General features: G+C 63.2%; 1 protein-coding gene and 1 long non-coding RNA gene across 5 annotated transcripts in view; both read right to left on the bottom strand.

Annotated features, from left to right (window-relative positions):
- Nucleotides 1–7344: 7344 nt before the first annotated feature.
- LOC116797945 lies at nucleotides 7345–8825 on the bottom strand. Its single transcript, XR_004360788.1, has 3 exons — nucleotides 7844–8825; nucleotides 7480–7569; nucleotides 7345–7388 (listed from the first exon to the last, which is right to left on the bottom strand). It is a non-coding gene; the product is annotated as an uncharacterized LOC116797945 (long non-coding RNA).
- Nucleotides 8826–9369: 544 nt separating this feature from the next.
- The window catches only part of AHDC1 (AT-hook DNA binding motif containing 1), a 51186-nt gene continuing 40091 nt past the window's right edge, over nucleotides 9370–20464 (bottom strand). For all 4 annotated transcript variants that reach the window (XM_032709957.1, XM_032709958.1, XM_032709956.1 and 1 more), the window contains 4 exons: nucleotides 16102–16264; nucleotides 15230–15270; nucleotides 9605–14665; nucleotides 9370–9477 (listed from right to left, as the gene is read on the bottom strand). In XM_032709957.1, coding sequence (XP_032565848.1) covers nucleotides 9648–14588 — 4941 coding nt within the window. In that variant the 5' untranslated portion in view covers nucleotides 14589–14665; nucleotides 15230–15270; nucleotides 16102–16264 and the 3' untranslated portion in view covers nucleotides 9370–9477; nucleotides 9605–9647. The remainder of the gene's footprint in view (nucleotides 9478–9604; nucleotides 14666–15229; nucleotides 15271–16101; nucleotides 16265–20464) is intronic.

The raw sequence follows: 20464 nt of genomic DNA, 5'->3' as shown, positions 1-20464 counted from the left end.
TCCTTGTCCTGGGTGCCCACCCTGCACCATCCTGATCCTGGGTGGTGCCCATCCTGCATCCTCCTTGTCCTGGGTGCCCACCCTGCACTTCCTTGTCCTGGGTGTCCTCCCTGCGCCCTCCTGGTCTCCAGGGGAGATGCCCTGTGTGCCCCCACCCCGGGGGGGAGGGAGGGTCCTGCCTCCCCCCAGGATGCCCCAGCTGAGCCTCAGTGCTTTGCTTTAGGGGTGTCAGTGTGGGAAACCTCACCTCCCACCCCACCGGCACCCCAGGAGTTCTGGCACTGATCCTGCACCTCCCACCCATCACTGGGGTGCCAGGAAGGAACCCAGACACCCAGCTGCTGAATCCCCCCTCCCTTTCCAGGGATCCCAGCCTGCCTTTTCCCCTCGGTGCCGAGCCCCCCTTCCCATCACCATCCAGCAAATATTAATAACAACCCTGCAGCCGCCTGTGCTTTTATTCCCTGGCTTTGCTGGCCCCAGCTCTGCTGAGCTCAGCTCCTCCGGCTCCAAAACGCCTTTTAAAATTACCAGAGAGTGGAGACCCCTGTGAACACCCTGCCCTCGGCTGCCCACTCCTCCCTGGCACCCACCCCAGGGCCAGCAGCACCCATGTGCCACGCGGGGGAGCTGGGTGCCATCCGCCCCCCTTATTTAAGAGGCGCCAGGCTGGGCTTGATTAAAACCAAGTGAAAACCAGAACCAGGGCAGAGAGGGGGATTAGATCGCTCCGGGGAATGTTAATGGACTCCAGAGCTTTCTGCCCGGCTGGCGGCTGGGATGGATCCAGCCCTGGATGGGCAGGGGGGGTGCAATGAGTGCGTCAGGGCTCAGCTGGACCCTGGAGCACATGGTGGAGCGGAAGGAGGATGGGGGGGGGGGGAACGACACATAAATAGAGGGGGAGTGTGTGGAAATATCTTCCAAGGGCCTGGCTGTTCCTCTGGGAAAAGCAGGGGTGGTCTGGTGCTCCAGCTGGGCTCCAACCGCCCCCGCTGCCGGCGCTGAGGCTGATCCTGCGGTGGGGACGTGGCACAGCACGGGCTGCCCGTGGAGGGGTGGCCCTGGGGGGCGTTGGCATTGCCCTGTGCCCCCACCCCGGCTGTCCTGGGGTGGGGGACAAGGACAGTCTGGGGTCATGCCAGCCATGGGGGGGCTTCAGTGGGGCTAAAAGGGGCTGTTTGCTGGAGGGAAGGGCCAGTGTGGCATCGGGGGTGATGGCACTGGGGTGTTGGTGGCTGCTACCCACCCTGTCTGTCCCAGAGTGGAGGACAAGGACAGTCTGGGGTGACATCAGCCACGGGGGGTTTCAACAATGTTTAAAGGGGGTGTTTGTTGGGGTGCTTGCTGGTGGGAAGGGCCGGTGTGGCAGCAGCAGTGCAGTATTGGGGTGTCAGTGCCCCTGACACCAAGATGCTCCCTGGCATGGCAGAGTGGGGGACAAGGACAGTTGGGGTGACACCAGCCATGGGGGGCCTTCAGCTGGGCTGAAGGGGCTGTTTTCAGAGCCCTGCCAGTGGGAAGGGCTGGTGCAGCATCAGGGAAGGGCCAGTGTGGCAGCAGGGATGGCAGTATTGGGGTGTCATTGGCCTCTGACACCAATTTGCTCCCCACCCTGCCTGCTCCAGAGTGGGAGACAATGACAACTGTGGTGACACCAGCCACGAGGGGCTTCAACTGGGCTAAAGGGGCTGTTTGTTGGGGTGCTGCTGGTGGGAAGGGACCATACAGCAGCAGGGGTGATGGTATTGGGTGCCAGCACCGAGATGCTCCCCACACCATTTCCCTGTCTGGGAATGGGGGACAAGGACAGCCTGGGGTGACACCAGCCACGGGGGGCTTCAAGTGGGCTGAAGGGGCTGTTTTTTGGGGTGCTGCTGGTGGGAAGGACTGGTGCTGGGGACGAGGTGCTGCTGTTGGGGTGCCAGTGCCCCCCACATGGAGGTGCTCCCCACCCCGGCTGCCAGATGCGCCGGATTGCAGGTCTGACGTGGGAAATCGCCTCCCTCCCTCGTTAGCTTGTGATTAGCATGTCAAGTGGTTGAAGTTGGTGGGTATAAAGGATGCGAGCGAAGAATAATGGCTTCAATTTTCTTCGCGGCACAGCCATTAATTTGAAGGAGAAGGGGGTGTCCAAACCTCGCGGCAGCTCCCGGTGGCTCCGCTGGCCCCCGGCGCTGCGGGCTGAGGGCAGGTCCTGCTGCTGCCCCGGCCGGGCTGGGGGACACGGCCCTCTCCCCGCTCCCGGTGCGGGTACCGGGGTGAGTTTGGCACTGGCACGGGCATCCCGTGTGCTTCCCGTGCGGGGGTGGCGGTGCACAGGGGTGTGCAACACGTGTGCATCCACTCACACCATCCTCCGCCCCGGCACATCGTCCCGGGAGCAGGGAATTCCCCTGGCTCCATCCCCAGGTGATGGGCCGGAGGAAAGGGCAGGAGGGCAAATTCCTGCCGTGTTTCCAAGGGGATGGAGAAGAGTGGAAATGGCGGCAGAGCTGTCTTTGCCAGGTGCATGCCGGGTCCTGGCACAGCGCTCTGAGCATCCGCGTTCCCCACGGATCGAGTGGGCAACGCTCTGGCTCTGCAGTGCTCCAGCCCTGGACGCCCCTGACGTGAAGCATCCCCTCATCCCATGATCCTGTAGCATCCCCGGGCTTTGAGATCCAGCATCCTGAGAGGCCAGAACCCTCCTCCCAGCAGAGCTGCTTAATTAAAATCATCATTTCCATCCCGAGGTACAGCCAGGCACCAGGACCTGGCTCATCCCACAGCCCCTGGCACTGCCTGGCTGTGCAGGGCTTGCCCTGGGTGCCCTCACAAGCAACTCCCAGAAACCTTCAACAAATCCGTGTCAGAAAAATAAAGAAATAGCAAAACAACCATTTCTCCCTCAAATCTGGAGGTCTTTTCTCCTTTCCCCCCAGTCACTGGGCTGTGCTGATCAACCCCCAGCAATCAGCCCCATCACGAGGTTTTTCAGGCTCTGGAGCTGCTCTTGCTGCTTGAGAGACACAACTGAGGGTTGAAAGAAAGATACAAAATAATAAAATAAGTAAAATCCAGCTGTGGTCCGAGCAGCCTGGCCATGCCAGGTGATGCTTCCCAGTGGGATTTACCTCCTGAGGGGGAAGGATTTCATCCTCTTTTGGTGCTGCTTGTTGTGACCTGAAATGAAAGAGAGAAAAAATGGGGCGGGAAAGAGGAAATTTGATCCTTGTGGGAAGCATTGTGTGGGAGGCAAGGTGGGAATGAGCAGTCATGGACCCCCAAAGGACCCCCCAGGAGGGGCTGTGTGGGATCCAGTGGGGGGGTTCAGCACCTGTGGGATGCGAGCACAGGAGCAGGAATGGCCGGACCCCCCGGCTTCTCACGTGCCTCAGTCTCCCCACTGAGCAATGTCACAGTCAGGGGACATTTGGTGCCCACCAGGGCACCAGGATACACGTTGGGGTTGCCCCCCCCGAGGGGTCCCCTTTCCCCCCAGCCCTGTCACTCTGCCTGAGGATGGTGGGAAGAGGGACTCCAGCACCCAGCCCTCTTCCATCACCCCCCCAGCTCACCCTGAGGGTCTCGTGGGGTTCTTCGTGGGGGGCACAGAGGAGCAAGCCCTCCCCCCCCCGTTTGGCCCCTGAGGGGATGTGGTTGCACCAAGGGGTACATCTCATTCCCATGCACATATATGGCCCTGCTGCAACACCCCCAGCCAGATTTTGGGGGGGTCCATGATCCACTAAACCCCCCAAATCCCCACCCTGCAACCCTTGGGGTGGAGGAGTGGAAATAACCCCTCCCCACAAACTCCCAACCACCTTCACCGGGGGCACAGGGACGGGCAGGTGCCCCCCCTCCCTTTCAGTACCCCCGAGGTGTGTGGGGGGGGTCCTGTGAGCCCATCTGAGTGCTCAGTTCACCCCTAATGGGGGGGCTGCGTTGGACCGTGCTCCTCCCAGCTTGGGGTGGGCTTTGCTGCTCCCCCAGCCCAGCAAAGAGGGGGTCCCCCAGCACCCCTCCCACACCCCATTAAGCTGCTGCAGCGCTGGCAGTCCCGCTCCCCCCCCCCATCCATCAGTATGCGCCGTGTGTTCCTCTCCATAGCAACCCCCCTGCTCCCCCCCGGTCCCCCCAAACCCGCGGCTGCCGCAGCCCTGACCCCGCCGGCATCGCTCACCTCTCCCACCCACAGGTAGCTGGTCCTCCCCTCCCCACCCCGCGACAACATCCCCCCTCCCCTCTCCTCGCCCGGAGGATGCTGCCGCCTTCGTTTTCCCAGGCTGGAAGTTGGTGTGGTTTTGAATTTTATTTGTTTCGTCTTTATTTTGCTCCCTTTTTTTTTTTTCCCGCTCCTTTCTGGTGTTGATGCTTTTCTCATCCATCAGCGCCTGTATCCCTGTGTGTGTCTTCCCCCCCCCCCACGCCGCATTGGTGCCAGGGAGGGGTGGGCAATCATCCTGCCTGGAAAGCCGAGGTGCCACCCAAGGTGCCACCAGCCCCTTGCATTGTCCCCCCGGGACCCCCTGCTGCCACCCCATCCCCAGGGGAGCAGCAGAGGGGCCCCCCCCCGGTGTCACACCACACCCCTAATTAGTACCAAAACTCAGCTTTCTTGCTGCAATTCCCACCTTAGAGCCGCATCCTGGCATCCTCCCTAAATTCAGGGAGGGTCGGCATCCCTCCAGCAGCCCCCTCCCCGCTATGGCACAGCCAGGCCGTGCCCCCCCCCCCAAAAAAAAAAAAAAAAAAAAAAAGAGAAGTAAGAAAGCAGCGGGCATCGCTCAATATATAGGTTTCTTTTTAATATAAAAAAAGTGCCTATTAAAAATTCCTTCCTAAATAACACAAAAAGACCGTTTGAGGGGCAAAGCGGGGGGGGGAGCCGGGAGGGGGGGGCTCATTGGGGGGGCCCCTCCGGCCAGGGCAGCACAAACACTGCGCAGGGCAGCTGGGGGGGGGGGGAAGGGGGAAGGAGGGGCTGTTCTGACCAATTTGGGGTATTTTTCCCTTTTTTCTTTTTTTGAATTCTGCCTTTTTTATCCGCTTCAGGGTGGTTTTCCTCTCTTTTTGTGTGAGTGTTTCCTCGGTTTTTGCACAAAGCTGTACAGAGGTTGCCGAATTCTTGAGGGGGGGGGACACACGCAGGGGACTGGGGGGGGAGAGGACCCCAAAGCCCCCCCTGGCACCCACACACGCACCCACACCCTGAGCTCATCGCCGCCAGTGGCCCCCCCTTCCCAGTCCCCCCCAGTCCCCCCTTCCCACCAAGAGGGTCTGTGATTGATTTATTCCTTTTTTTTTCTTTTTTTTTTTTTAATTTTTCTTCCTTTTTTTTGTCTTTTTTTTTTGTGTGTGTGTTTTTTGTTGTTTTTTTTTTTTTCTTTTCTTTTTAAACTCCTTTTTGTTTTTATACAAATTTTGGATCTTTGGGTGTGTACTGCCAAAAAAAAAAAAAGAAAAAAACCCAACCGAAAAAAAACCCCAAAAACCAAAAACCAAAAACCCGCCTTCGTTCTTCGGAATAATAATAAAAATAAAACCCAAATCATCATCAAATCATTAAAAAAAAAGGCAACGGAAACCCAAGGAACCCATGCGGAAGTTGCACACCACAAAACCACAGCAGATGTACAGAATGCAATATACAAGACACGATTTATAATAAAACATTATATACAATAAATAGGTTATTGTTACTTTTTTCTTTTTTTTTTTTTCATTTTTTTTCTTTTTTTTGTCGCTCGATCTGTAAATAAATTTTTTTTCTCAGTGCATACTGGGGGGGTTTTTGCTCTTTTCTGCTGCATATTCACCTCTTGGATGCTTTAGGTCTGTTCTCCATCATTTTTTTTTTTGGATTCTCCCTCCGGTGCGTGCCTCTCTCTTATTTCATTTATTTTTTTTTTCTCCGCGTGTGTGATTTTTCGGCTTTTTTAAAATTTTATTTTTTTTTTTTAATTATTATTATTATTATTTTATTTTTTTTTTTAATCCTTAAACTTTTTTTTTTTTTTTCTTTTCTTTAACTTCTTTTCTTCAAAAGTATTTACAATTGCTGGTTTTGTGCAGAAAATGAAAATTAATCAAATAAAAAATAAAAATTAAAGAGTCCCTCTGCTTCTGGCTGGGAGGAAAGAGAGAGAGAGAGAGAGAAAGAGAGAGGGAACGCGGCGCCGGCGCCACGGCCGAGGCGGGGGCCGGGGGGCGAAGCGGGGGGCAACGGGGCCAGGGTGCCCCCGGGGGTGGTGGCCCCCTCCTCTCCTCTCTGCTCCGGCGGCCGAGGTGGGTGGGGGGCGCAGGGCCGAGGGTGCTGTGGCTGGTGGGAGAGGGAGAGAGGGGTGAGTGTCCCACCCTGAGGGCTCCTGCACATCCCCATCCAGCACCCACAGACTCTGGGATTTGGGGTCCTGCCCACCCCCATTTAGCACTCATATACACTGGGATTTGGGGTCCTGCCCACCCCCATCCAGCACCTACAGACTCTGGGATCTGGGGTCCTGCCCATTCCCACCCAGCACCTACAGACTCTGGGATTTGGGGTCCTGCCCATCCCCATCCAGCACCCACAGGCCCAAGGGTGTGGCACCCAGGGGCCTGGGGTCCTGCCCATCCCTCATCCAGCACCCACAGACTCTGGGATTTGGGGTCCTGCTCACCCTTATCCAGTACCCACTGACTATGGGATTTGGGGTCCTGCCCATTCCCACCCAGCACCTACAGACTATGGGATTTGGGGTCCTGCCCACCCTCATCCAGCACCCACAGACTCCAGGATTGGGGGTCCTGCCCACCTCCCATCTGACACCCACAGACTCTGAGATTTGGGGTCCTGCCCATCCCCATCCAGCACCTACAGACTCTGGGATTTGGGGTCCTGCCCACCCCTACTCAGCACTCATATACACTGGGATTTTGGGTCCTGTCCACCTCCCATCCAACACCCACAGACCCTGGGATTTGGGGTCCTGCCCATCCCCATCCAGCACCCACGGGCCCATGGGTGTGGCACCCAGGGGTCTGGGGTCCTGCCCATCCCTCATCCAGCACCCACAGACTCTGGGATTTGGGGTCCTGCCCACCCCCATCCAGCACCCACAGACTCTGGGATTTGGGGTCCTGCCCATTCCCACCCAGCACCCACAGACTCTGGGATTTGGGGTCCTGCCCACCCGTACTCAGCACTCATATACACTGGGATTTGGGGTCCTGTCCACCTCCCATCCAACACCCACAGACCCTGGGATTTGGGGTCCTGCCCATCCCCATCCAGCACCCACGGGCCCAAGGGTGTGGCACCCAGGGGTTTGGGGTCCTGCCCACTTCCCATCACCGACAGACCCTGGGACTGACACCCACAGACCCTGGGATTTGGGGTCCTGCCCACCCCCATCCAGCACCTACAGACTCTGGGATTTAGGGTCCTGCCCACCCCCACTCACTACTCATATACACTGGGATTTGGGATCCTGTCCACCTCCCATCTGACACCCACAGACTCTGGGATCTGGGGTCCTGCCCATCCCTCATCCAGCACCCATAGACTCTGGGATTTGGGGTCCTGCTCACCCTTATCCAGCACTCAGAGACTGGGATTTGGGATCCTCCCCACCCCCATCCAGCACCCACAGACCCTGGGACTTGGGGTCCTGTCCACCTGCCATCCAGCACCCACAGACCCTGGGACTTGGGGTCCTGTCCACCTCCCATCCAGCACCCACAGACCCTGGGACTTGGGGTCCTGTCCACCTCCCATCCAGCACCCACAGACCCTGGGACTTGGGGTCCTGTCCACCTCCCATCCAGCACCCACAGACCCTGGGACTTGGGGTCCTGTCCACCTCCCATCCAGCACCCACAGACCCTGGGACTTGGGGTCCTGCCCATCCGCATCCAGCACCCATGGGCCCAGGGGTCTGGCATCCAGATCGTCAGGGGTTTGGGGTCTTGCCCACCCTCATCCAGCACTCACAGACTCTGGGATTTGGGGTCCTGCCCATCCCTCATCCAGCACCCACGGGCCAAGGGGTCTGGCATCCAGGGGTCTGGGGTCCTCCTCACCCCCATCCAGCACCCACAGACCCAGGGGTTTGGCACCCAGATGTCCAGGGGTCTGGGGTCCTCTCCACCCCCTACCCAGAACTCACATAACCAGGGGTCTGGGGTCCTGTCTACTCGCCATCTGGCACCCAAGTACCCAGGAATTTGGGGCCCTGCCCACCCTCCATCCAGAACCCACCTATCCAGGGATTTGGGATCCTGTTCATCCTCATCTGACACCCACATACCCAGGGGTTTCGGGTCTTGCTGACCTCCCACATGGCACCCACAAACCCAGGGGTTTGGGGTCCTGTCCACCCTCATGCAAAAACCACATACTTGGGGGTCCTGGCTCCTGCCCACCCTCGATCCGACACCCATGTTCCAGGGGTTTGATGCTCTGATGACCCCAAATCTGGCCACCTACGTACTCAGGGCTTTGGGGGTCTGGCCACTCCTTATCCTGCATCATATACCCAGGGGTTTGGGGCCCTGCTCACCCCCATCTGGCACCCACACACCCAGGACTCTGGGCCATCCCACAGCCCCCTAACTCTGGCACACCCAGGGTCCAGCCACCCCCCAGACATCGGGGCCAATGGGGTCCCCAGTTTGATGCTTGGTGGGGCAACACCTGGGGCAAATTCCCACAGCCCAGAAGGCGCTGGGGGCACCCAGAGGGTGGGTGCAATTGGGTTACGGAACCCCTGGGAAAGCACAGAGCACCCAGCCCGCCCCTGATGCCCCTCAACCCCCCTCCTGGAGGGCACCAGCATCGGGTGGGGGGCTCGGCTGGCACTTACCTGGTGGTGGTGGCGTCTCCGAGCCCCGCTGGCGACGCTGCCAGAGCCTGGTGGGGGGGTCAGCGCTTCCCAACACCCATCGGCCTCCATCCGGCAGGAACAACCCTCGGGGCGAGCGAGCGGACGGGGAGGGACCAGAAAAAGAAAAGAATCCCCAAAGAGCCTCCCCGGGGGCGGCCAAGGGGGTCCCCGCGCCCCCACACCCCGGCCGGGCTGCGGGCAGGGGGCACCCAGCCGCTGACCCCCCTCCTGCCCTCCCTGCCTGTGCCCCTGCCCCGGGCTCGGCGGGAGCCTGTGCTGTCCGTCCATCCGTCCATCCGATTGTCCTGCTGCGGGGCGGGGGGTCGGCAGTCCGGAAAGCAGAGCCGGGCGGTTCGGCAGGCGGGGCGGATTTGAGTGCGGAGGGGGAAAAACGGGGGGTGGGTTTCTCTCTTCGTCCGTTATTATTAATTTTTTCCCTTTCGTTTCCATTTTTTTTTTTCTTTTTTTTTTCGCCTCTTTTTTTTTCTTTTTTTTTCCCTTTTTCCCATTCTGCTTCTTTTTTTTTTTTTTTTTTTTTTTTTTAGAAAACAAACAAACGGTTCCAATCCCAGTTAAATACAGAACTTGAAAAGTGTTCCAGAAAAAAGTGCTGGCTAAATTACCTCTGAAAGAGAAACACAACACGGAGAGAAAGAGGGGGGGGGACACATGGTGAGAATGGCCCTGAGGGCATCCCCCTGTGTCCCCCTCTGCCACCCCCCACCCTCACCCCCAGGTTCTCCCCCACCTACCCTGTAACAAAACCTCGTTGTCCGGTTGGCACGTCAGCAGACACTACAATGAGGTGACCGTAAAAGTGTCCTCAGGGTGTTGTTGCTCTACCATGGGTCCCAAAAACCCGCTCTTCTGGGTGGGGGCCATGACGGGGTGCCCTTGGGGTGCAAAACTGGGGTACCTGTAGTTGTCCTGCAGCTGCAGCATTGAGTCTCTCGGTACGGGGGAGATGTTCAAGTCATTGATCAGGGGACAAGCGTAGGGTCCTCGGTGGTGAGCCCGGGACATCTCCAAGGGCTCCTTCTCGCCCTTGGAGGGGTGGGTGCCGCTCGGGCTGCTCAAGTGGGGGTTCAGACACGGGGGGTCCGTCCTGCCCATGAAGTCCACCAGCATCCCGGCCCCCGCTTTGCCGTCGTACGAAGGGCTCCGGGTGCTGGCGTTGGGGGAATACCAGTACGGGGGGTTTTTGCAGCTGGGGGAGTCGTAGTGCGGTTGAGGCATGGGGAGGTCGCGGCAGGCCAGGTGGGGGGCGTGCGGCAGGGCCCCCCCCTGCATGCTGTGTTTGAGCGAGTCGCAGGCCGGCAGCTTCCGGATGCTGCCCGCCCGGAGGTCCTCCTTGAAGGCCAAGGTCGGGGAGCAGTTGGGCGAGAAGGCTTTCTGCAAGCCAGCCTCGAAGACAGTCTGCTGGCCGGGGGCCGCCAGCTGGTGCGGGAGGGCAGGGAAGTGCTTGCTCTCCAAATCCGGCTGCCCCAAGCCGGGGGAGTCGCTCTGGAACCCCTGGACGAAGGTCCCGTCCGAGGGGGTGGAGGGGTTCATGGAGTAGGGGCCGGCGTAGTCACAGGGCTCCCGCTCGCCCACCCCGAAGCCCCGGGACTGGGAGGGCAGGGGGGACATGCTGCTGTCCCCGCTGTAGTAGTCCAAGCCCAGGTCCGTGCTCTCCTGGAAGAGGGGGTTCACTGCCTGCGACTTAGTGGGGAACTTGGCCTTGCCCGTCCCCCTCTCCTTCTTGGAGGCACAAGCCCCCCGGGAACCCCGGGGCTGCCGGGGTCCCGTGTTCCTCTTGGCGGGGTACACGGACGAGGAGGAGGAAGAGGAGGAGAAGCTCAGGTGGGAGGTGTCGAACATATCCACCTTCTTCCGTCGGCCTCGACCGGGCTTGGAGTTGCTCTGGAAGAGGACGCTCTGGTTCCAGTTGTAGCCGGGGGCGGAGGACGCCTCGTTCCAGTCCATCATCAGCTTCTCCAGGCTGGAGAGACTGGACTGGCCCTCGCTGGAAGATGCCTCGCTGTTGGCGCGCCGGTAACCGGCCGGCTGGTTGAACTGGGTGCTGTCGGAGGAGGACTCGGAGAAGGTCTCGGAGACTGTCTGCTGCTTGGCTTTCTGCGGGGTGTAGTTGGAGATGTCCAGGATGACATTGGGCTCGTTGAGGTGGCACTCGAAGCCCGGGTTGTAGAGCTGGCTGAAGGCTTCCGAGCTCCAATCCAACCCGCCATAGCCCTGCCGGAAAGCCCACGGCGCAGCGCTGGGGAACTGCCGGCAGTTTTCAGGTGAGGGCTGGAAGGACGCCGACCCCTTGGGCACCATGTAGCCGCCGGGCGAGACGGTGCTGGCGCGGCTGTCGCAGCGCAGGGGGGTGTGCGCGGCGCTGGAGAACTGCCCCCCCTGCTCGGCGCTGTTGAAGAAGGCGGCTTTTCCCAGCGGCAAACTGGGCCCGGCTGTCGGTGGCGCGTACCCGGCGCTGTGGGCGCTGCTGGGCGAGGACGGGAGGCTGCTGCCGCTGCCGTAGGCGAAGCTGCAGTCCTTGCTGTTGGGGCAGTCCTGTGCCGGTGGGTACTGCTTTCCCGGTGGGAACACGCTGGTGGGTGCCACGCTCTGCCCGGCGCTGCCATAGCTGCCATAAGGGGAGTAGCCGGGGGTGCCGCTGGCTGCCGGGTGAGCTGTGGGAGACCGGGACACGGCTGATGGTGGTGCCAATTTGGGGAAGGACTCGGCGCCCCGGCACTCTGACGACCCTTGGGTCACCCCATAGCCGGCAGCGGCGCGGCCGGGTGGGAATGCCGGCCGGCCCTGCATGGCCGCGTGGAAGGCGGCTTCAGCTCCAGGGGTGGCCGTTGCCACCTTGCCACCCCTGGCCGTGTAGGCGGCCATGCCCCGCTGGCCGGGCAGCGCGGCCGGGGGGGCCGTGTAGGCGGCCGCTGATTTACGGGACTCGGAGCGGGATGCGGAGAGGGCGAAGTCCAGCAGGTCAGAGGAGTCGTCCGAGTCCAGCAAGGAGCGGAAGTATCCGGTGAAGAGGCTGTGCCGCTCCGGACCGGCCTCCGTCTGCGAGGACGGCGCACTCCCAGCGTAGAAGCCGGCGCGGCCGGAGGAGCCCGACTCCAGCCCCGCGGCGTGGAAGGGTCTCGCCTCGGCCCCTTGGTAGCCACCGTTGCGTCCAGCCTGGCCGCCAGGGTGGCCGTGGTGGGGGGCCCAGGGGCTGCCCTTCTCCCCACCTCCCCACTCTCCGGCGGGGCCGTCACTGAAGCTCTGCCCAGAGTTGGGTTCAGGGAAGAGCGCCCCGTTCTTGCGCGCCCGCCGCTTCCTCTTGGGTTTTCCCACGGGATCGGGCTCCGGCCGGCCACGCTTGCGCGGGTGCACGGGGTCGGCGTGGAGGGCGGTGGGGGCTTTCTTCTTCTTCCCGATGCCCTCGAAGAAGTCGCTGAAGGAGCAGCGCGCGGCGCGGGCGGCGTGGCCCCCGCCGCGCCCGCCGAAGCCCCCCGCCTTGCCGCCGCGCCGGCGGAAGCCCTGGACGCGGTGCAGGAAATGAGAGATGCTCTGGGTGTCGGGGGCTTGGTGGATGGACTCGGGCTCGCTGGGGGTCCAGCAGCGGGGCGGCGAGCAGCGCCCCGAGCACTGGCTCTGCCGGTTGAGGAAGGCCAGCTTGGCCAACACATCCGAGTAGTCGGCTTTGCTGTCGTTGGTGTCAGCGATGTAGGAGGGCTGGGGTGACGCCAGCTTCTGCTTCCTCCTCCTCCTCTTCTTCACCTCAGGAGTGGGCTCCTTGGGCTTGGCCTGGCCCAGCAGCAGGTTTTTGGGAGGCCGGCCCCGCTTGCGCTTCAGGATGATGGGCATCTCTCCGGGGGGGAAGACCACCACCACGTTGCGCCCGTTGTTCTTCATCTTGAGCAGCGGCGTGGGCTCCATGGAGGTGCTGGCCGCCAGCTCCTTCCCCTCCAGGTTCAAGTTGCTGCTGAGCGATGACACCTTGTAGGTGGTCTTGTTCCTCCTCCCCAGGGACACAGGGATCTTGGCCATCTTCACCACCATCTTCCTCACCCCCCGGCACTTGCTCTTTTTCCCTGCCACGGGGGCCTTGGGCATCTCGTCAGGGTCCAGCGTGGCGGGGGGCGGCGGCGGCGGCGGGGGGCTCAGCAGTGGGGTGTCGGGCTCCTCGGGCCCGGGGGGCACCTCGGCAGGCAGGGCGAGGGGGGACAGGACGCGGGTTTCGGGGGTGACGTCCACCCGGCGCCCTCGCCCCGCCCTCCTCCGGCGGCACAGCATCTTTGGCTTGTCTGTCCGGCGCAGGGCGTACTTGCGGTGGTCCTCGCCGCACCGCCCGGCCCCCCGGCCCCCGCAGGGACCCCGCTTCACCATCGTGCTCAGGGGGCACCCCCCGAGCCTGGGCTGCAGCCCGTGGGGCCGCAGCGGGTCCCCGGTGCCCGGCTGTGCCTCCAGCAGCTCCGAGACGGTTCCCAGCGGCTGCGGTTCCAGCAGCGAGGGCTCGGTGGGCAGCAGTGGGGGCTCCAGTGCTCCAGGCAGCGGCTCCAGGGTCTGCAGCCCCAGCGGCTCCGCCAGCGGCTCCAGCGACTGCAGCTCCAGCGACTCAGACAGAGGCTCCAGCGACTGCAGCTCCAGCGACTCAGAGAGCGGCTCCAGCGACTGCAGCCCCAACGGCTCCAGGTTTTGCAGCTCCAGCGACTCTGGCAGAGGCTCCAGGCTCTGCGAATCGAGCAGCTGGGGCTGTGACTCCAGGGACTGGGAATCCAACAGCCGGGATTGGGAGTCCAGCTCTTGTGCTGGCAGCAACTGGGGCTGCGGCTCCATCGCCTGCGACTCCAGCAGCTGCGTCCCTGGGCACGCCAGGGAGGCCAGCTCGTTCAGGATGTCCGCCTCTGCCAGCTCCGAGTAATCGCCGGCATCAGGCTGGGAGCAACCGGCTTCCTCTGCCGGCACTTTGGAGACCCCCCCCACGCCCCCACTGTGTCCGGGGGGCTGCGGGGCGCTCCCCCCGCCTCCATCAGCTTCTCCATCGCGCGCCGGGGGCCGGGGGTGCCGCGGCGGGTCGGACTTGAGGAGCACCCCCCGCTCCTCGGGGCTGCGGATGCTGTTGGCCAGGGAGGGCGAGGAGAAGAAGCTGTACTGGAGGTCGCGGTCGGCGGGCAGGAGGCGGCTGTCCTCGTGGCCCCCGCCGCCGCCGCGGAGGCTGCCACAGTCCAGGTGCACCCCACTGTTCTTGAGGTCCTCGGAGAGGCGGTTGAGGTCCTTCATGATGTCGATGAGCTGCACCACGGGGTGGAGGTTGATGTGCCCGTTGCCGCACTTGCTCCGGAGCAAGGCGAGGATGCCGTCGACGTTGCAGCGGCCCGAGGCCAGCGTCGCGTTGGGGAAGGTTTTGGGCGCCCGGTCGCAGGCGGGTGCCTCCTCCGCGCTGCCCCCCAGGATCCGGGGCTCCCCGGCACAGCCCAGCAGGTCCTCCGCCGCCTTGGTGCCGCCGTGGACGCTCTGGCAGCGGTCGGCCGGGTCGCCGTGCAGCAGCGAGCCCGCCTGGTGCTCCCGGCCGAGCGCGGGGCACGACCCCTCAGGGAAGCTGAGCACGCTGCAGGACAACGCCTTCTCGGCCGGGCAGGCTGCGGGCTGCTGCGCCGGGTGTCCCGGTGGGTAGAATTTGGGCTCTCGGACGTAGTCGGGCGAGCCACGCACAACGCTGGTCGTTACCACTGGGCCCGGGGGCTTCACGCGCATCCTGACCTCCTCCTCCCCCGCGTGCCGCTTGGCCAGGCAGTTGCTGACATGGGGGTCAGGGAAGGTGACACCGGGACCTGTGGGCGGCAGAGAAGGGGACAGTGAGGCTCTGTGGGCGCTGCCGGCTGAAAGCAGCCTCGCTCCATCCCCGCTGTTCTCAGGGATGGGGCCCCACATCCATCCCCCAGCTCATCCCTGCCCTGTCACCAGTGAGAACCTGTGGGAATATGTCCCCACTGTCTCCAGATGGGAAAATGGGGGCTTCCCCCCTCCCCAGCTCAGAGGTCTGCCCACTGCAACTCACAGGGGTCTGGACATCCTTCCCAGCTCAAGGGGAGCTGGATGACCTCCTCAACTCAGGGGTCTGCCCACCTTCCCACAGCTCAAAGGGGTTGGGACATCCTCCCCAGCCCAAGGGGGGCTGGATGATCTCCCCAGCTCAGGGAGTCTGGCCCTCTCTCCAGTTCAAAAGGGGCTGAATGCCTTTCCCAGCTCAGGGGGGCTGGATACCCTCCCCACCCCAGGACCACCTGTGCCAGCCCCTGGCACAGAGCCCCCTCCAAGGTCTGGGCTGCCCCATTCTGCCAAGGGACAGATTTTGGGGGGCTGGAGGAGGTCAAGGTGTCAGGGCTGGGACTTACCTTCGGCTTTGCTGCTGCTCCTGCTATTGCACTTGAGCTCTCTGCAAAGGAAGGGGTGTGCAGGGTTAACCCCACGTGGAGAGGGGACACTTGGGTGCCCACCACCCCCATGCCAGTCCCTCCATGGGCCATACCAGGGGCTGATCCTCCCGAGCTCCCACGGCCGCCCATCACCGTGGCATCGGGGCTGCGGGGGTTGGGGGGGGAGGAAAGAGGGGGGAGGCTGCCTCTGATCTGGGGGACAGAGGGGACAGGTTTACACCCCCCTCCCATCCCCACCACCACCACCAACCCTTCCGTGGGGCTGGGGGGGCTCGGGGGGGTGGCGGGGGTCCTTTGGTGGCTCTGCCACTAGGTGTCCCCGGCGAGCCGCGCTCCGGACACGCGGGGGGGGGGTCTTCGCCCGAGGAAGTGGCTCAGCAAATCCCACCCCCCCACATCCCACCCCGGCTCCCACTCGCTCATGGACACCCCACGCACAGTTCCAACCCCCCCCCCCCCGTGGTGACACTGCCCGGTGCCAGCAGACCCCGTTCCCCCTTGCCAGGACCCTCCTTGTGTGGTGCCTGCCTCAGTTTCCCCTCGCTGGCAATGGGGTACAGCGAGGGTTGGGCGGGGTGCGTGGCGCAGACACCCACGGGTGGGTGCTGGGCGTCGTGTGCCCACTGCACAGCCCACCCTGCGCCCCATGGGGGGCTGCAGCCCCAAAACCCCAAGCCAAGAGGCTTTGCAAAGCCATGGGGCATCCCCTCTCCGTCTCCAGGGATGCCCAGACAGGGACGGGCAGAACATTGGCAGCAAGATGTGCTGCCAAACCCCTCCTCGGTGCACCCCCTGCTCCTCATTTTTGGGGTGAGCCCCCCCCCCGGTACCTGTTCCGGGGGTGTTTGCAGTGCAGGTTCACTCGGAAGCTCCTGCCGTCGCCGTCGCTGCCGGGCTGGCGGGGGCCGGAGCCCTGGGCACGCGGGAACCACTCGGCTGGCGGGCTGGCACCGTTCTCCAGTGCGAGGGGCTGGCAGGCGACCGAGCTCCCATCTGCTCGAGAGAGACCCCCACGCGTCAGCCCGGCGGCCCCCTCCCCATGGAGCACCCCCTGAGCATGGGGACACCCGCGGACGCCCTCCCCCTTGAAGCCACATCCCAGGGAACACCCACCCTGTGCCCTCCGCCCCACCACGGGACACCCAGGGTGGTGTTCCGGGGCAGGACACACCTTTCCTCCTCACCCTGGCCGTGCCTTGAGCCGGGGGCTGCCCATATGAGGCGAGGGGCATCTCCCCACCAGGCTGTGGGAATCTCCACACGGATGTTGCACACGCGTGTTCACACAGATCCGGCCCCCCCACTCCCTTGCGTGAGGTCAGGGCACCTACAGCTGCTGCCCATGTGGCACAGGAGGGCACGGTGGAGCCCCCCGACCCCTCCCAGTCCCCCTGTGCCAGCATGTCCGCCTATTTTCCCTCCCCAGCTCCGCGTGTGAATCCCCGCCGGGTTGGCTCCCTCCCCCAGCACACACCCGCAGACACACACACACACACACACACACACACACACTCACACGCAGCCGCTCGGCGTGATCCAGGCTCTTCCCGGTGTCTGGATTAGCGTGACAACTTATCAACAAGGCAGGGAAAGAGAATTCAAACCTGTCAGTCCATCCGCATCCCCCCCTTTCCCCTGTCTCCCCGCCAGGCTCTGGGCGCAGCGCTGGCACCGCGGAGATGCGGGCACCTCGGTGTAAAGTTACACCAAGGGCGATGTGCGGCAGGAAAATATGTGCTAGAAAGACCGGTCTCTGTCTCTGCTGAGGCTGCTGGTGTGCCCAGGGAGCTGTCGGAGGGGAGGCAGGCAGGCAGGAAGGAAGCAAACGGGAGGTTTTCCAGAACAGCCGCCGGGAGCTGGTCCCCGCCGCACACGCTGCGCGCGGCTGGATGGGGAGGAGCGGGGGGTCGAGAGGTGCCAGGGGGTGGTGGGGCGCAGCCCCCCAGCTCTGTGCCACAGTGCCGCCATGTATCCATGGCACATGGAGCTGTGGATGCTTTGGCTTGCTTTTGGGATGCCCGTGGGGTCCTCGCCAGGGTGTGTGGTGTCTCTGGACACCCCATCACCCATGTTCTGCGTGTTCCCCACTGCCCACGTTCACCCCCCAGGCGTGCCCCTGGGAACATCCCCCGGCTCTGACCCACACCACCAGTGTCTGGCTCCTGCCCTGGGCCCCACCGGGGCCACATGTCCGGTGACACCAGGGGACCCTCCCTGTGCCAAGACTCCTCCCTCACCTCAGCCAAACCACCACCCCACACAGCGGGGACCACCTGTACCCCCCACCCACCTCAGGGCCGGGCAGTGCCCACCATCCCACCCCACTGCCCACCATGGCACAGGGCGCAGGTGGGGGCCCGGCAGCACTGGTGGGGAGGGGGCTGCGGTGGGGAGGGGGCCCCAGAGGGGCAGTGGGGTGCCCGGGGGGACAGCGGGGCGCACCGGGATGTTCACGGCGCTGCCGCGCTCACTTTCACCTCCCCGCTCAGCCCCAGGCAGCCGCCACATGTTTCCCATTATGCTCTCCGGACCTCACCATTCCTGGCTTCCTCGCCAGGGGTAGGGCCTTTTTCCTTCTTTTTTTTTTTTTTTTTCTTTCCCTTTTTTTCCCTTTTTTTTTTTTAAATTTTTTTTTTTGTCTCTCCGCGCTAGTTACAAAACACCAGCCGAGACCACACAAGCGAGGAGGGACAGAGGGAGAAGGAAAGATAGAGATGGGCGCCTGGGGCGGGGGAGAGGCAGCGAGGCTGGGTGCTGGGGGGTGGGGTGGGGGGGCTGGAGGGGTGAGGATGAGGAGGAGGGGGGGATGAAGCGGGCGAGATTGCAGTCACCTCCGCTTCCCACCTCCTGACCCCGCAGCCCTGCAAAGATAACAGCCCCTGAAGACTGCTGACTCGCCTCGCAGAAATCCAATATCCTCGCCTGGTGAACTAATCGACTACCTGGGCTCCCACCTCCCCTGCCCGGGCTTAATCCTGCTGCTGCAAAGCTTTAATTAGTTTAACGGTTTCAGGCTTGACGGAGGTTGGCGGCGAGAGGAATCAGAATCATGGAATGGTTTGGGTTGGAAGGGACCTTAAAGCTCATCTCATTCCACCCCCCGGCCACGGGCAGGGACACCTTCCACTGGACCAGGTTGCTCCAAGCCCCGTCCAACCTCACAGGGGGCGAAACATTCCCCCACCTCACCCCCTCCACCGAGTCAGGGTCCCCTTTGGGTGGCAGGGGTGCTGTGTGGTGGCACCACGAGGGTGCAGGGAGTTGCAGACCCACCCCCAAGCCCCCAGAGCCCGCTGGCACCCGGCCCTGACCCCCGGTGCTGGAAATGGGGGGCACGGAGGGGCTGGCTTGGCACCGGCGTGGCAGCGGGGGGATGGAGGGATGGCCCCGCAGGGCACGGACATGGTTTGGTGCCCGGCTCCGAGGCCACCCAGACGTCAGGGTGGGGCCGGAGATGCCACCAGGAGACAGGCAGGCGGCAGGGACACAGCCGCCACACAGATGGGGACACGCTGGCCCGACGCCTCCCACCCCGCCGGGGCACCGTGCCCAGCCGCCCGCGGCCACGGCAGCGGGGACGGGGGGTCCTCGGGGGTCCCTGGGCACCACGGGGCACTGGGAGGGGTTGGGGTGGCCCTAAGTACCCCCATATGGGTGTGTGGGGGGGTCTCCAGACACCCCCATCCCCCGTGTCCTGGCTTGTGTGTGCCCTGACACATCTGGGGCACTGCAGAGGTGCCCCCCTCCCTTGCACACAAACACAAACACACACGAGTAGCATCGGGGGGTGCCCCACTCATGTCCCCCAAGCCTGGGGATGCTGTGGTGATGCCTCTCCCTCACACACTCACACACACACAGCACCGTGGAGGTTTTCCTCCCCTGCTTCCACACATCTGGGGGCACCAAAGGGGTGCAGCTGCCTTACACCCCTCCCTCATGGGGCATCGGGGAGGTTGTCCCCTCTGTGCCCCACCCCTTGCACACCCCCGCACCCCCCTGGTCCCCTCCCAGGGCCTCGGCCCCCTCCTCCCCACGAGTCCCCCACCAGCCCGTCCTGCTCCTGCTGACACCAATGGAAAATCCCCTCCAGTGACAGCTTCCTGGCAGGCGCTTGCCGAGGGTTTCCGTGTTCCCCTGCCAGCCCCCCCGCCCCGGCCACCTCCTCCCGGAGCCACGCGGGGGGTCCCTGTGCCTCCTCCCCCTCCACCCCAACCTCCATGTCACCCCCAATTCAGCATCACAGACCCCAAAGCACGTGGGTCCCGCTCCCTCCCCTTCCTCCCCACACCTCATCCCCTGCCAGCACCCTGCCCTCCTGTGCAGTAGGGCCACCCCAGCAGCACCAGGGGAGATTTCGAGTCCCCCTTGGGTACCACTGGCAGCTCCCAGGGCACCCACCCACCCTGGGGGCCCACCACCCTGAGACTGGGAGCAGGACAGCCTTCAGGGGTCCAGAAGGGTGGGCACAGATGGGTGCTGAGGCACAGGGTGCCTGCAAGCAGCCCTGACCCCTCCTCTAGCTGTCACCCCGTGGCTGGAACCCCGCTGTCACCACGTCCCCCCGCAGCCCTGAGTCCTCTGCCATGCTCGTAATTAGGAGACAGAGCAGATGGCGCCTGGGTTTCATCTTAGGTAACGGGTCCAGACGAGCTGCTTGGCCGCCAGTTCCCTTTGAGGAGCCATCAGAGGATTTTTGGGGTGCTCCCCCCCCAAGCAGGGAGCTGGTGGGGGAACACGACCCTCCAAGGTGGTGTGGGGATGTGGTGCTGCTGTGGGAGGAGACGACGGTGCCAGGAAGGGCTTGGCTGGCACACGGGGCAAACACACCTGGGATCCGCCCTCTCACGTCACCTCAGGGTGTCACATCCCCAGGGCAGGCTCAGGCACCCGCCCTGGCACTGGGAATGGGGGTCCTGGACTGCTGGGCTATAAGCAGGGGGTGTCCAAAGGTCTCGGCATCCCCTCATCACCCGGCGCTGCAGGAAGGTGGCTGGGGAGCTCATTGCCCTGCAAACCCACTGGCCTGGGGCAGCAGGGACCCTGTGGACACTCCCACACTGCTGGGACAATGCTGAGCTGGGGACACAGCCCTTCTCCTGGGCCTGGTCCCAGCTGTGCTGCTGCCACTGGGGTCTCCTGCATCCTCCAGGCCTGGTGGTCCCAAGGCTGGTGGGACTCTTGGTGGGTTCA

The sequence above is a fragment of the Chiroxiphia lanceolata genome, chromosome 24 (genome assembly GCF_009829145.1).
Source record: "Chiroxiphia lanceolata isolate bChiLan1 chromosome 24, bChiLan1.pri, whole genome shotgun sequence".
Lineage (NCBI taxonomy): Eukaryota > Metazoa > Chordata > Aves > Passeriformes > Pipridae > Chiroxiphia > Chiroxiphia lanceolata.
Note: the sequence above shows the minus strand (reverse complement) of the source record. Positions and strands in the feature narration are given on the sequence as shown.